The 13,528-nt window shown below is 36.6% G+C and overlaps 1 protein-coding gene and 1 non-coding gene across 2 annotated transcripts; one reads left to right on the plus strand and one right to left on the minus strand.

Annotated features, from left to right (window-relative positions):
- The first annotated feature begins 507 nt into the window (after positions 1-507).
- On the plus strand, positions 508-579 carry TRNAE-UUC (transfer RNA glutamic acid (anticodon UUC)). The gene has a single exon. It is a non-coding gene; the product is annotated as a tRNA-Glu (tRNA).
- A 1,339-nt stretch (positions 580-1,918) lies between these two features.
- LOC146888212 (uncharacterized) lies at positions 1,919-13,234 on the minus strand. Its single transcript, XM_085670002.1, has 4 exons — positions 11,587-13,234; positions 10,623-11,532; positions 5,071-5,631; positions 1,919-2,007 (listed from the first exon to the last, which is right to left on the minus strand). Exons 1-4 carry the CDS (start codon positions 13,141-13,143, stop codon positions 1,919-1,921), a joined length of 3,117 nt encoding a protein of 1,038 aa, XP_085526128.1. The 5' UTR covers positions 13,144-13,234.
- Between the last annotated feature and the right edge of the window lie 294 nt (positions 13,235-13,528).

Below are 13,528 nucleotides of genomic sequence, written 5' to 3' on the forward strand. Positions count from 1 at the left end.
TAACACACCATTTTTTTTAATATTTTTTATTTTTTATTTTTATTTTTTGAATTTTTTTATATATTTTATAAATAAATATTAAAAACATATTTAATCATATAAATATTTATTATTTTTTAATTTATTAATTAGTATTTTTAATTGGATAAACTAAAATAATTATTAAATTTACATGTTAAATTATTCTATTATAACTAATAATTTGAACTTAGTTTGTAAGTGTTAATGATTTAAATTACAATAGTATTGCATATTTACATCTTTATAGAAATATAATATAAAAAATTTAATCTTTTAAATTATTTTTATTTTAAAATATATAACTTTTTAAAGTGGTTACTATTTATTTTATTTTTACATGTTATAACTCTTTTTTCTCAAATTAATGAGTTTTATATATTTTTTTTCACAATTTAAATCAACTTTTTTTAAAGCATGCTTCAACTATTTATATTATACAATAATAGTAACAATGTTTGAGTGGTTACTTTTTATTTTATCAACAAATCCGTTGTCGTCTAGTGGTTAGGATATTTGGCTTTCACCTAGGAGACCCGGGTTCAATTCCCGGCAACGGAAGTAAATAAAGTTTTAAGGTTATGCTTGAATGTGAGTAGTGATAATGTAATCCTAAAATTATAGAAATTATCATGAAACATGAATTGGTTGATTTGTTTGTGCATTAACTTTGTAATGGAGTGGTTGTGGGTTCAAACCTTGTTAAGAATGAAATTAAAACTCTCTTTTTGCCAAATTTTACCTTGACTTGAATATGAAAGGGTAGAGAAAATCCTAGAGCAATGATTTCTAGGTTAGGAGGTTGTCCTTATGTGTTATGATTTTGAGTCCTGTTGTTATCATTTGATTCTTGCGTGTAATGAATTTACGTGCTCTATGTGATGTGATTTAGAGGTTTGTTTTTTTGATGTTGTTTGAACAATCTCTTATGCCTATGTATGAATATGATGAGGGTTGTGTACTATATGGTTTTTTATGATTCAATATCAAGTTTTAATGCTCTTACGCATATTAATACACATATTAATAGTATTGCATATTTACATCTTTATAGAAATATAATATAAAAAATTAATTTTTAAATTATTTTTATTTTATTTTTTATTTTAAAAAATAAAATATAAAATGGGACAGTGAGCTGGAGCGAACTGTCTTGTCTTTGGCTCGCTATTTTGGCTAATTAGATAGGTTTCACCAAAACAGACTTAAAGGTTGAATATTTCAACCGACCTGTCCTATTTTGGTCGTGACCACCCCAAAAATAATAACTTAGTTCCATCTTAAATGGACAAAATATCACTTGCATTCTTATAAAAAAAGAAAGGACAAGGAAGAAAGACAAGTATAACATGAAGTATAAATAATATGACAAGTTACAGAAATATAATGAGTACTTGCTTTAGCCAATGAATAAAGTGTTATGCAAATTAAAGGAGTTTAAAGAAATATATAACTATGATATTATAAATTTTTAAAGTGGTTACTGTTTATTTTATTCTTACATGTTATAATTCTTTTTTTTTTTCTCAAATTAATGAGTTTTATATATTTTTTTCACAATTTAAATCAACTTTTTTTAAAGCATGCTTCTACTATTTATATTATACAATAATAGTAACAATGTTTGAGTTGTTACTTTTTATTTTATTAACAAATCCGTTGTTGTCTAGTGGTTAGGATATCTAGCTTTCACCCAGGAGACCCGAGTTCAATTCCCGACAACGGAAATAAATAAAGATAACTATTTTTGTCATTGTCTCAAAGAGTAACGAGGTTTTGTTCCATTGGCTATAATGACAAATCATTTTTTCAACACACCAAATGTTGTGTCAATGATATTTCCAATTGATGAATGACAATGATTAAAGAACATAATCGCTATATATTGAGCTCTTCTTGATTACTCTTTCAAGTGGTATCTAATGCCTCTATATGGTGTAATTATGTCTCGTTTCAACATAAATCCAACATCCCCAAGGAAGTACTTTCCTACAATGATCGAATGTTATAGCCATTAAACCTAAGTTCATACCAACAAACATACTACCAAAAAATGAAACCCAAACCTGGTGGTATGATCAATGAATCCTCCCTAATTAGTCCATCCTTTAAAATTCTTGAATCGAAAGTTGTTCCCACCCACTATAAGACCTGAGAAATTTAAATAATTAAATAAATAATTATTTAATAAATGAGAGAAGTAGGAGCCTTTATGGCATTTAATGCAATTTGATATGACAAAGTATTAGCTCAAATGGTTAAAACTACTTGGTTGTGTGAGACTTGGGTTCGAGTCTTATATATGCCAATTATATGTTATTTTAATATGTGTATTTATTTAAGGTTATACTTGAACGTGAGTAGTGATAATGTAATCCTAAAATTATAGTAATTATCACAAAACATGAATTGGTTGATTTGGTTGTGCATTGACTTTGTAATGGAGTGGTTGTGGGTTCAAACCTTGTTAAGAACAAAATTAAAACTCTCTTTTTGCCTAGCTTAAGCGAGACAGGCTTGATCGCTTTGGCGAAGGCTTTTAGCCTGAGCGAGCATAGTGTAGTTTTGTGTTTTAAAGCCAGGCGGTTTGCACAAGAAAAGTCACTTGGCAGCGCTTAGGCTGTGCCAGGCAATATTGTTGCAGGCGTGGGTTTTATGTGTGTTGTTTGTACGCATTGATGCGTACTTGAACCAAGAGATGTTGTGTCATGAGTGGGTAGGTTCATAGATGGTGATGAACACGTGATGATATGAGCAGAGAGGTTTATATCTAGTTACTCTCGTCTGGGGATACGAGCGAGGTAGGTTCATATGTTCTGTGCTCACACTTGATAGATGCTATGTGCGGGGAGGTACGTAGCTGGTGGGATCACGTGTGTTGGACTACGAGCGGGTAGGTCCATAGAGTAGGACTACGAGCGAGGAGGTTCGTGGAGGCAGGACCACGAGCGGGCAGGTTCATGTGAGCATCATAAATCCTGAATCCAAGGCTAACTGTTTGTGTGTTGTGAAGGTTGAAAAGCCTTGGGGATTAAGGTCTTGGCCAAGAACTAACTAGAATTAAACAGTTGGGTGTATTGTTAATTTTATTAACTTGTTTTATTAATTATTTATAAGCTCACCCTTTCTGCTTGTGCTTGGCGATGATCGTGTAATTCTTTACACGGGAGCAGATGATACTACAGGTGATGCAGTTGAGACTTAGAGACGAAGAAAGGGGCTAGCTTAGGGTTTGAGCTAGGGATTTATTTATGCTTAGTGCTATCTTTATTGGATTTTGGAAATTGTAATGCTTTATTACTATTATTAAATAGTTTTTGGCACGTTGTATAATGTCTTAAATTTCCCGCGTTTTGGGAATAATAAAACTACGCCGTATTGATTTCAATTATTATTTGTTTGTTTAATTAAGTAATTTCCAGTAAGGATGTTACACCCACCTAGTATGTATGTGAATTTCATGTTAAAATCACATCCAAATACATTTTGAGTTGGCCAATCTTTTCTACCTCAAAATCAGGGTGCCTTCAAGTATGGTTAAAATCGACTATTATTTAGGATATATGGATCAGCCTCCATCCTTGATGGTTGAACTAAAAACTCAGACTCCAACATTAAAATTGTGTTCAACACATTGTAAAAGTTTCTACTGATAGTTTATCCGAACCGATGAAAAAAAATGATACACTTCAATTCTTGATGTTGTGTCCAATGATGTGTAAAAATTCAACAACTTGTTCTTCTACGGTTGATTGAAGTGTGATATCGCTGTCGTTGGGCGATCAAATTACCACTACTTAAGCAACTTCAGTATTGCCAGTTTGTAGTGAAGAAAATAGTTAGGGTTAAGATAACCCTGAGTCGTCTCACAACGAATACGGAATTGATCTCAAATATTTGATTCTCAAAAATGCAATTTAAAACTAGCAACTATAAAAATAGGGAGGTTTTGATATGCAAAGAAAATGACACGGAAGATTTGTAAACACAGTAATAGTAAATAGGTCAATTCCACTGCTTTTTCTAAATAAGATTCTTCATTGGTTATCTAGAGATTATTGTTAAATTAATTATTGTTGTTGATTTACAAATAAATCAATGTAAAGACTCAATTCATTTGTTGGCATCCTCACTTTTAATCAAAGTACAGTCTCAATTAAAAGTGAGAATTATTAGATTGTCCATAGTAAATTCAATCAAAGTATAGTCTCAATTAATTTTACTATGCCTAATCATGTCTATTCCTTTGTTTCTTTACCAAATAGAAAACTTAATTAATCAAAGTAAAGTCTTGACTAATTTTAGTTAAAGTAATTACCTCTAATCAAATTAAAGTCTCAATTATTGGCAAAAACTAATTTAATCAAATGAAAGTTTCTAAACAAAATCAAAGTAAAGTCTCAATTTAATTTAAAAACCTTTTAACTCATATGATTAGCATGCATGTAGATTTAAAATCATTATTTTCTATTCGATTAAGAAGCAAAGGACATAGATAAACAAAAACCACAACAATATTCAAAATAACAAAACATATAAATTCATCTAACCTCAGAATGCATTTAAGAAATTACAGTGGAATCAACCCTAAAAGCTTAGCCCTCCATGGCTTTGATGGAATACATGATGATATGAAGGAAAGAAAATAAAAGAAAGAATGAGAGATGTGGTGGAGATGGTATCTGCCAAAACCAGAGAGTTCTAAGTGTCTAAGCTGTAAGTAAAAATTGTCAGTCCTTCTGCTCTCTTAAGTCTCTTTATATAGGCTTCCACTGGACTTTGGGCTTTATCTGTCAGTTGCTAAAATCTTTTATTTTTATTTAATTAATTAGCAACTTAATTCCTGTCCAATTTCCAATTCTACCCCTCTTATTTAAGCATTTTTACAACATTGACCAGAATTGACTGCTGACTTTGACCAGTTGACCAGAGTTGACCAGTTGACCAGTTTGACTGTCCTATCAGACGCTGACACGTGGCAGTGCAGATTCTCTCTCCAGAATTAGGGTTTTTGCAGATGCAATGGAGATGGAGATGGCAATGACGGCTGACGGCGCGGCTGCTCCGGCTTCTTCTCCGGCGTGGTGGTGTTCGCTGCTGCAGCGGTGGCTGTGCAAACAGTGGAGGCGAGAACTGGTTCGTGCAGATGCAGATGCAGGCGCTGGTGGCTCGTGGTGGTCGGACGTCTTGGTTGCAGGTCTGCGGTGCTCGCGAGAAGATGGAGGTGTGGAGATTCTGCAGATTCGTGGTGGTCGCGGCTGGTAGATGCTCGCGTTCGCTGCTGCCATGGAGAAGATGGAGAGGCATGGTGGTTGCGGCGTGACGGCGCTGGTTCGCGCAGATGGTGGTGCGTGGTGGTCGGCGAGGACAGGTGAGGAAGATGGTGGCGCAAGGTGCAGATTCGTGGTGGAATTCTGCGCGAGAAGATGGTCGCGATGGCTGCTGTAATGGTGGCCGGCGAGGTGAGTTGCGGGAGAGATGGAGGAGTAAGTTGGGACGCGATGGTGTTGCGAAAAAGCTCACGGAGAAGATTACGTGATGGAGGTGGCTGGTGGCTGCCATGGCTGCTGGTGCGTCGCGGTGGCCGGAAGAGGTGAGGAGGTGCGGCGGCGGCTGCCATGGTGGTGGAAGGAGAGAAGAAAATTAGGGTTAGGGTTTCATGAGTGAGATGGAGGAGATGATGACGTGGCAGAATCTGATTGGTTAATTTGGTGAGGGTAGGATTATGACACGTGGCTTGTTCTGGTTGGCTAATTTTAAGAGGTGGGGATTGCCACATGGCATGATCTGGTTTAGTGGAGTTTAAGTGGTAGGAGGGGTGCAACTTAGTGAAAACTGGGGGTGCAGAACAGGTTTTTGTGGTCCACTTGAGGGAGGAGTGTGCAAATAAAATCTGGGGGTGCATTTAGCTCCTGATTTATTCTTTTTCAGAATTTCTTGATTTTGGACTTATTTTGTAACTTTGAATATTTTAAAATCACACTATTAATTGACCAAAAATAAATTCCAGCTGCATTAACAAACGTTAGAATATCCAATAATATTTTATGCAACTAAAATCAATTTTTACGCCACTTTTACCAAACTTACTCAATAAATCCAATAATCACAAATCCTAATTAAATCAATCTTTTAGCACAGAAAATTCAATTAAATCCCCAAATTTAAATATTAAATGAGGGCAAAAATTTGAACTCATTACACACCCACACTTATCCTTTTGCACTCCTGGGCAAAATTGAATAATTTCAAAACTTTTTTCTGAGGTCTTTTATTCCATATTTTCAGTGGATTAAAGAAATGAATACCAATGGAAACAGATCAAACTTCTAGAAATCATGTTGTCATGCATAAACAAATGGATAAAATTCTGTTTTTCACACATGAGTTAATCTTTTGAGTTTACAAGATAATCAAATATGAAAGAGAAACACTCAAGTTAAATATATATTTTCTCACCAAGATTCGCTCAAGTGTTTTGGCTTGTGTTTTCACTCAAAATACCATGCAAGTAAACACTCTCAATGCTTAGCAAGACTCTAATATTCACAGCTTTCAGATAACATGCATTCAAAAATCATGAGGACTTTTCACAGGTTATAATGAGGGCAAGGCAAAGGTAGGAAAAACTTTAGGATTTGTGTGTTTTTGAAATAGTAAGGAAGAAAAAGTTATGGAGCATAGTTTCAAAAACAATCTCTCTTCTTCTTCTTTTTTTTTTCTTTTATCCTTTGTTGCTCTTTTTCAGACAACAAATCATTTTTCATTTCAACACTCTGTCATCAACAATTATTTTCCTTTTGCCATTTTTACAACTTTGTGGGGGAAATACACACCCCCACACTTTATTCCTCAACCAATCTCAACATAATCCACTAGCTCCTTCTTTCTCCCTAAGGACAAACATGGTCTTTTTCTTTTTAAGGTTTAACAATATGCTCAAAACAAGAAAAAGAGGTTTAAGCTCAAGGGGCTACCAATGGATCAATGTTATGGTTAGCTTATTTGGCCAAGTAGCTAAAAACAAGAAATGCCTCAGTCATATCAAATCATGCATGTTCACCTAAGATGCAAAACAACAGAATCAAGCTAAACATTTGAGTACCAACAAGACATGAGCAAATCACACAAGAAAAATAGGAATGACACATGGTAGTTCATCCTTACAATAAAGCTCAAAACTCACAAGGTCAAAAACTCTTTCACAAAAGATTTATTCCAGAAACTCTCAAATCAACTCAATCAGTAAATCACAGACAACAATCCACTCATAGCACATGACTTTTATTTTTCCAGAATTATGACCGTTCCAATTAGTAAATCAAATCCAAAAATCCAATGTCAATATGTTTTATTGAAAACAGAAACTTTTTCTTTTTTTTTTTATAAAAACAAACAGAAAACAAAATTAGAAAAGGAAAAACAAAACAAATAGAAAACAAAAACAGAAAAGGGGGAAATCTCCCCACACCCCCACACTTTATCCATGCATTGTCCTCAATGTATTCAATATGTATAAAATGCAAAGAAAAAGTATGAAGTGTACTTACCTCCTCAAGGTGGAAGGTATGAGGGAGAAGTCAAGTTCATCCCATCCATCGTCTTATTCAGCATATCTTGATTTTCATTGAATATCCGAAGACGATGCCCATTAACTTTAAAAGTTCTTGCTGAAGATTCTTCCTTGATCTCCACTGCTCCATAAGGGAAGACTTCTGTAACAATGTATGGTCCTTCCCAAGTAGAACGCAACTTACCACTCATGTGACCAAGCTTGGATTTGTATAGTAACACCTTCTGGCCTACCTTGAAATCCTTTCTAGCCACAAGCTTTTGGTCATGGAACTTCTTGGTTTTCTCTTTGTAGAACTTTGAATTTTCATAGGCTGCTAGCCTAATCTCCTCTAGTTCTTGCAACTGAAGCTTTCGCTCATTTCCTGCTTCTTCCAAATCCAAGTTGCATGCTTTCACGGCCCAATAGGCCCGATGTTCAATCTCCACAGGTAGATGACAAGCCTTTCCAAAAACCACCCTGAAAGGTGACATACCTATAGGTGTTTTGTAGGCTGTCCTGGGTGCCCAAAGTGCATCATCCAATCTTGTTGCCCAATCCTTTCGACTAGGCTTCACTACTTTCTCTAGTATCTTTTTAATCTCTCTGTTAGAGATCTCTGCTTGTCCATTGGTTTGGGGGTGATATGGTGTAGCAATGCGATGTGTCACCCCATACTTCTTCAACATGTTCTCAAGTAGCCTATTACAGAAATGAGTCCCCTGGTCACTGATGATGGCTCGTGGTATCCCAAATCTGCAGAAAATGTTAGACCTGACAAAACTCATAACAACTCGAGAATCATTAGTCCTTGTAGCTATGGCTTCCACCCATTTGGAGACATAGTCTACAGCAAGCAAAATATAAGAAAACCCAAAAGAAGAAGGAAAAGGACCCATAAAATCAATACCCCAAATATCAAATACCTCACAATATAGCATGGGTTGTTGAGGCATTTCATCCCTTCTTGTAATGGATCTGGCTGCCCTTTGGCACTGCTCACAATTTTCATATACCCTCTGTGCATCTTTAAAAATAGTAGGCCAATATAATCCACAATCCAACACCTTCCTACCTGTTCTTTGTGTGCCATAATGTCCACCAAAAGGAGACGAATGACAGAACTCAAGCACATGAGGTATCTCGATATCTGGAACACACCTCCTTATGACTTGGTCACTACCAATGCGCCATAAAATTGGGTCTTCCCAGATATAGTACTTTGCCTCACTTTTTAGCTTGATTCTTTCATATTTGGAGAAGGAAGGAGGAATAGCAGAAACAACCAAATAATTAACAATGTCAGCAAACCAAGGTTCAGGAAACATACCTTTCACAGCAGTCAATGCTAGGAGGACTTCATCAGGAAAGTCATCCTTAATAGGAATGTTATCTTCTCCATTTTCAATCCTGCTAAGATGATCGGCTACCAAGTTATGTGCTCCACTTCTGTCTAGAATCTCAATGTCAAACACTTGGAGCAGTAGCATCCATCTGATCAACCTTGGTTTCGAATCTGCTTTCTTCAGAAGGAATTTTAATGCTGCATGATCAGTATAAACAATTACCTTGGAACCAAGTATATACGGTCTGAATTTGTCCAAGGCAAATACAACAGCCAATAATTCCTTCTCAGTCGTGGTGTAGTTAGCCTGCGCTGTGTCCAACGTTCTGGAAGCATAATATATCACATGTGATAGCTTCCCATCTTTTTGTGCAAGCACCGCTCCTACTGCAAAGTTTGATGCATCACACATCAGCTCGAATGGTAATGTCCAGTCAGGTGGCTGGATGATAGGAGTGGTGGTAAGCGCCTTTTTCAATGTATCAAACGCATCTTTGCACCTCTCTCCAAAGTCAAATACTACATCCTTTTGCAACAAGTTGGAGAGAGGGTTAGCTATCTTGCTGAAGTCCTTGATAAACCTTCTGTAAAATCCTGCATGTCCAAGAAAAGATCGAACCTCTTTCACAGAAGAGGGGTAAGTCAATTGTGAAATAATATCAATTTTAGCAGGATCTACAGATATACCATTCTTGGAAACAACGTGACCTAAAACTATACCTTGTTCCACCATAAAATGACATTTTTCAAAATTTAGAACAAGGTTAGTTTCTTCACATCTCTCCAAGACTCTAGCAAGATTAGACAAGCAGTGATCAAAAGATGAACCATATACACTAAAATCATCCATAAAAACCTCAATACAATGCTCCAACAAATCTGTAAAAATACTCATCATACATCGCTGAAATGTTCCAGGAGCATTGCAAAGGCCAAATGGCATTTTCCTATAAGCATATGTACCGAATGGACAAGTAGAGGTAGTTTTATGTTGATCCTCTGGGGCAATACAAATCTGAAAATACCCAGAGAATCCATCAAGAAAACAGTAATGAGACTTACCTGCCAATCGATCTAGCATCTGGTCCATGAATGGTAAAGGAAAGTGGTCCTTCCTGGTGGCATGGTTTAGTCTTCTATAATCAATACAGACCCTCCAGCTATTCTGAATACGAGTAGGTATCAACTCGTTCTTCTCATTCTTGACCACGGTGATCCCAGATTTCTTGGGGACCACATGTACAGGACTCACCCAAGTGCTGTCAGAAATGGGATATATAATACCTGCTTGTAGCAACTTGGTGACTTCTTTCTTCACAACCTCCATCAGCTGAGGATTCAGTCTCCTCTGAGGTTGCCTCACTGGCTTAGCATCCTCCTCCAAGAGTATTCTGTGCATGCAAAAAGAAGGACTAATACCAGGAATATCTGCCAAAGTCCAGCCTATTGCTCGCTTGTGATCTTTGATAACCTGCAATAGCTTTTGTTCCTGCTCGTCAGTAAGCAAGGCAAATATAATAACAGGGAGTTTCCCATCCCTCTCAAGATAAACATATTTCAAATGAGATGGTAAAGGTTTCAACTCCAAAGTGGGTGGCTGTTCCACAGATGGCAACATTTTACTGCCTAAGGTAATTTCAGCCACCTCAGCATCACACTTGGACGCCACAGAGGTATCAAATAGTGACACCGCGTCCTCAACATCACCTGTTTTGCAATTTTCTCTTTCGTCTAAAATTGAGCCCGAAACATTCGAAAAAGAAAAATCCAAAGAAGAAGAAAAACCAGATAAAACATCCAAAAGTCCAAAAGCATAATTGTTCACTACATTACTCAATAAATCAATACAAAACAAAGAATGGTCTTCAATTGGGTGCTTCATGGCTTCTAGCACGTTGAACTGCACCTTCTCATCTCCTATCTCCATAGTCAAGGATCCTGCATGCACGTCTATCTTGGTACGTGCTGTCATCATGAATGGTCTTCCCAAGATAATTGTGGTTGAACTTATTCCTTCATCATCCTTCATGTCCAAGATGTAGAAATCTGTAGGAAAAATTAACTTGTCCACACGGACAAGCACATCTTCTAGCACACCTGCAGGGTTAACTGTGCTACGGTTGGCCAACTGAATGACCACACCAGTAGACTTAAAAGGTCCCAGATGAAGTGAAGTAAAAACAGATAAAGGCATTACATTAATAGAAGCTCCTAAATCTAACATAGCATTGTCAAACTTAGTACTTCCTATAATGCAGGGAACAGAAAACATACCTGGATCCTTACACTTTTGCGGCATTCTGACTGCAGGCTTCTTGATTAAGCTAGAGACATTTCTTCCCATGTTCACTACCTCTTTGTCCATAATACGCCTTTTATGTGTACATAATTCTTTGAGAAACTTGGCGTATTTAGGAATTTCTCTCACAGCATCCAACAAAGGGATGTTTATCTCCACTTTCTTGAAAGTATTCAGGATTTCTTTGTCTAACTCCTCCATCTTTTTAGTTTTTGGTTTCAAACGGTTTGGATAGGGAGGAGGAGGAGAATAAGGAGAAGGATTTTCAGAGGAAGTATTAGGGGATACCAACCTGGAGTTATCACTGGGTGCAGGCATCTCAGATGTTGCTTGTGTTGCTTCATCTGATCTTCCTCTTTCATCATTAGGTACAACTTCATTGTCCTTATCTTCATCTTCTTGGGCATCCCCAAGACCTTGTATTTGCTTACCCGATCTTAAAGTAATAGCACTTACATTTCTCGGGTTGATTACAGTTTGTGCAGGCAAATTGCTCGAGCCTTGTTGAGACTTCATCTGATTTAACTCATTTGCCATTTGTCCAATCTGGTTCTGCAAATTTTGATTGGTTGCTTCCATCGTCTGTTTCAACTCATTGATTTGTCCCTTCATCATGTCAGCCATCATTTTCATCATTGCCTCCATGTTTGAATCACCAGAGGTTGCCGCTGGTTGTGGTTGTTGCCTTTGTTGAGGTGGAACATAGACTTGTTGGTGTTGAGGCTGTTGATTTCCCCATTTCTGGCTGGGATATTCCTTCCAATCTGGGTTGTACTTGTTGGAGGACAAATCATAGTTGTATTGCTGCCGAGGTGGTCTATTATTGCCATAGATGTTTGCAGTATATGCCTGAGGTTGTTCATTATCTAACGTCTCTGTCTCTTTTAACATAGAACAAGCCTCTGTAGGATGATTAGTAGAAGCACAAATTCCACATAAAGTAGAAGGGATAGGCTTTTTCTGTAAGTCTGTCAAGGTCCTTACCATGGCTGCTAAGTCATCCAACTTCCCTTCTAATTTCTTGTGATCTGCAACATATAAAGCTTCTACTCCATGGGTTCCCTTCAATAGAGTTATAGAATTACTCCTTGTGGAAAATTGTTGATGGTTTGACGCCATAGTTTCAATCAATTGTCTTGCATTTGTTGGCGTTTTTTCCACCAATGACCCTCCACTTGCAGCATCTATCATTTGTCTATCCATGATACTCAATCCCTCATAAAAGTATTGAATGAGGAGATGCTCGTTTATTTGGTGATGAGGACATGAAGCACACAACTTTTTGAATCTTTCCCAATACTCGTGAAGACTTTCTCTTTCTTGTTGCCTTATCCCATAAATATCTTTGCGAATAGCAGCAACTCTAGATGCTGGAAAAAACTTTTCCAGAAATAATCTTTTCAGAGTCTCCCAAGTATTGATGGATCCTGGCGGAAGGCAGTATAACCAATTCTTAGCGGCATCTTGCAATGAGAATGGAAAAGCCTTAAGCTTGATATGTTCCTCTGTCACTGTTGTAGGTCTCATGGATGAACAAACAACATGAAATTCCTTCAAGTGATGGTATGGGTCTTCTCCTGCTAATCCATGGAATTTGGGTAAAAGATGGATTAACCCAGACTTAAGCTCACATTCTCCATCTGGATATTGGATGCACATGTTTTGTGTAATTGCTGCATCCGGTGAAGCCAACTCTCTTATTGTTCTTTCTTCCATTCTATCTTCTTGAATTTCTGGTTCAGGTGATGGATCAGAAGATATGTTAATCACCAGAGGTGATTCTAGTGGTACACTTTCAGTGGTAGGTTCAGATGATGATGGTGCTCCTTCAGTAGAACACCTGAGTTCAAGTCTCCTACGTGATTTACGCAAGTTCCTTTCAAGTTCTGAATCAAGTTGATAAAATTGACCCGGATTGGCCCGAGTCATGCACTATGCAAGTCCACCTGAAAGTGTTTCCCTGTGTGTTTTTTTTTCTTCCTATTCTTGTTTTGGAGAAAGATTTCAAGAAAGAAATGAGTTAAGATGTCGTTGGGTCTACTCCCAGGAAATAGAGGTGCGTCACAATGGACAACTTAAATACCAAGTCTTTCCTAGACAGAGTTTTTCAAACTAGTCTCAAAAATTTCTTAAAAGAAATTCTTAATCAAAACAAAAATAGAACTTTGCTTGGAGTATATTAACAGAAAACTAGATACTACAAAATAACAAACTATATCAAATGTATATGCGTAAAATAAATAATAAAGAAAAATAAAAAATAAAAAATAAAATAAAATAAAATAAAATAAAATAAATAAAAACAGAATCAAAA

Source organism: Vigna unguiculata, chromosome 2 (assembly GCF_037176805.1).
Source record: "Vigna unguiculata cultivar grain cowpea cultivar isolate G323 ecotype 2 chromosome 2, ASM3717680v1, whole genome shotgun sequence".
NCBI classification, from domain to species: Eukaryota; Viridiplantae; Streptophyta; class Magnoliopsida; order Fabales; family Fabaceae; genus Vigna; species Vigna unguiculata.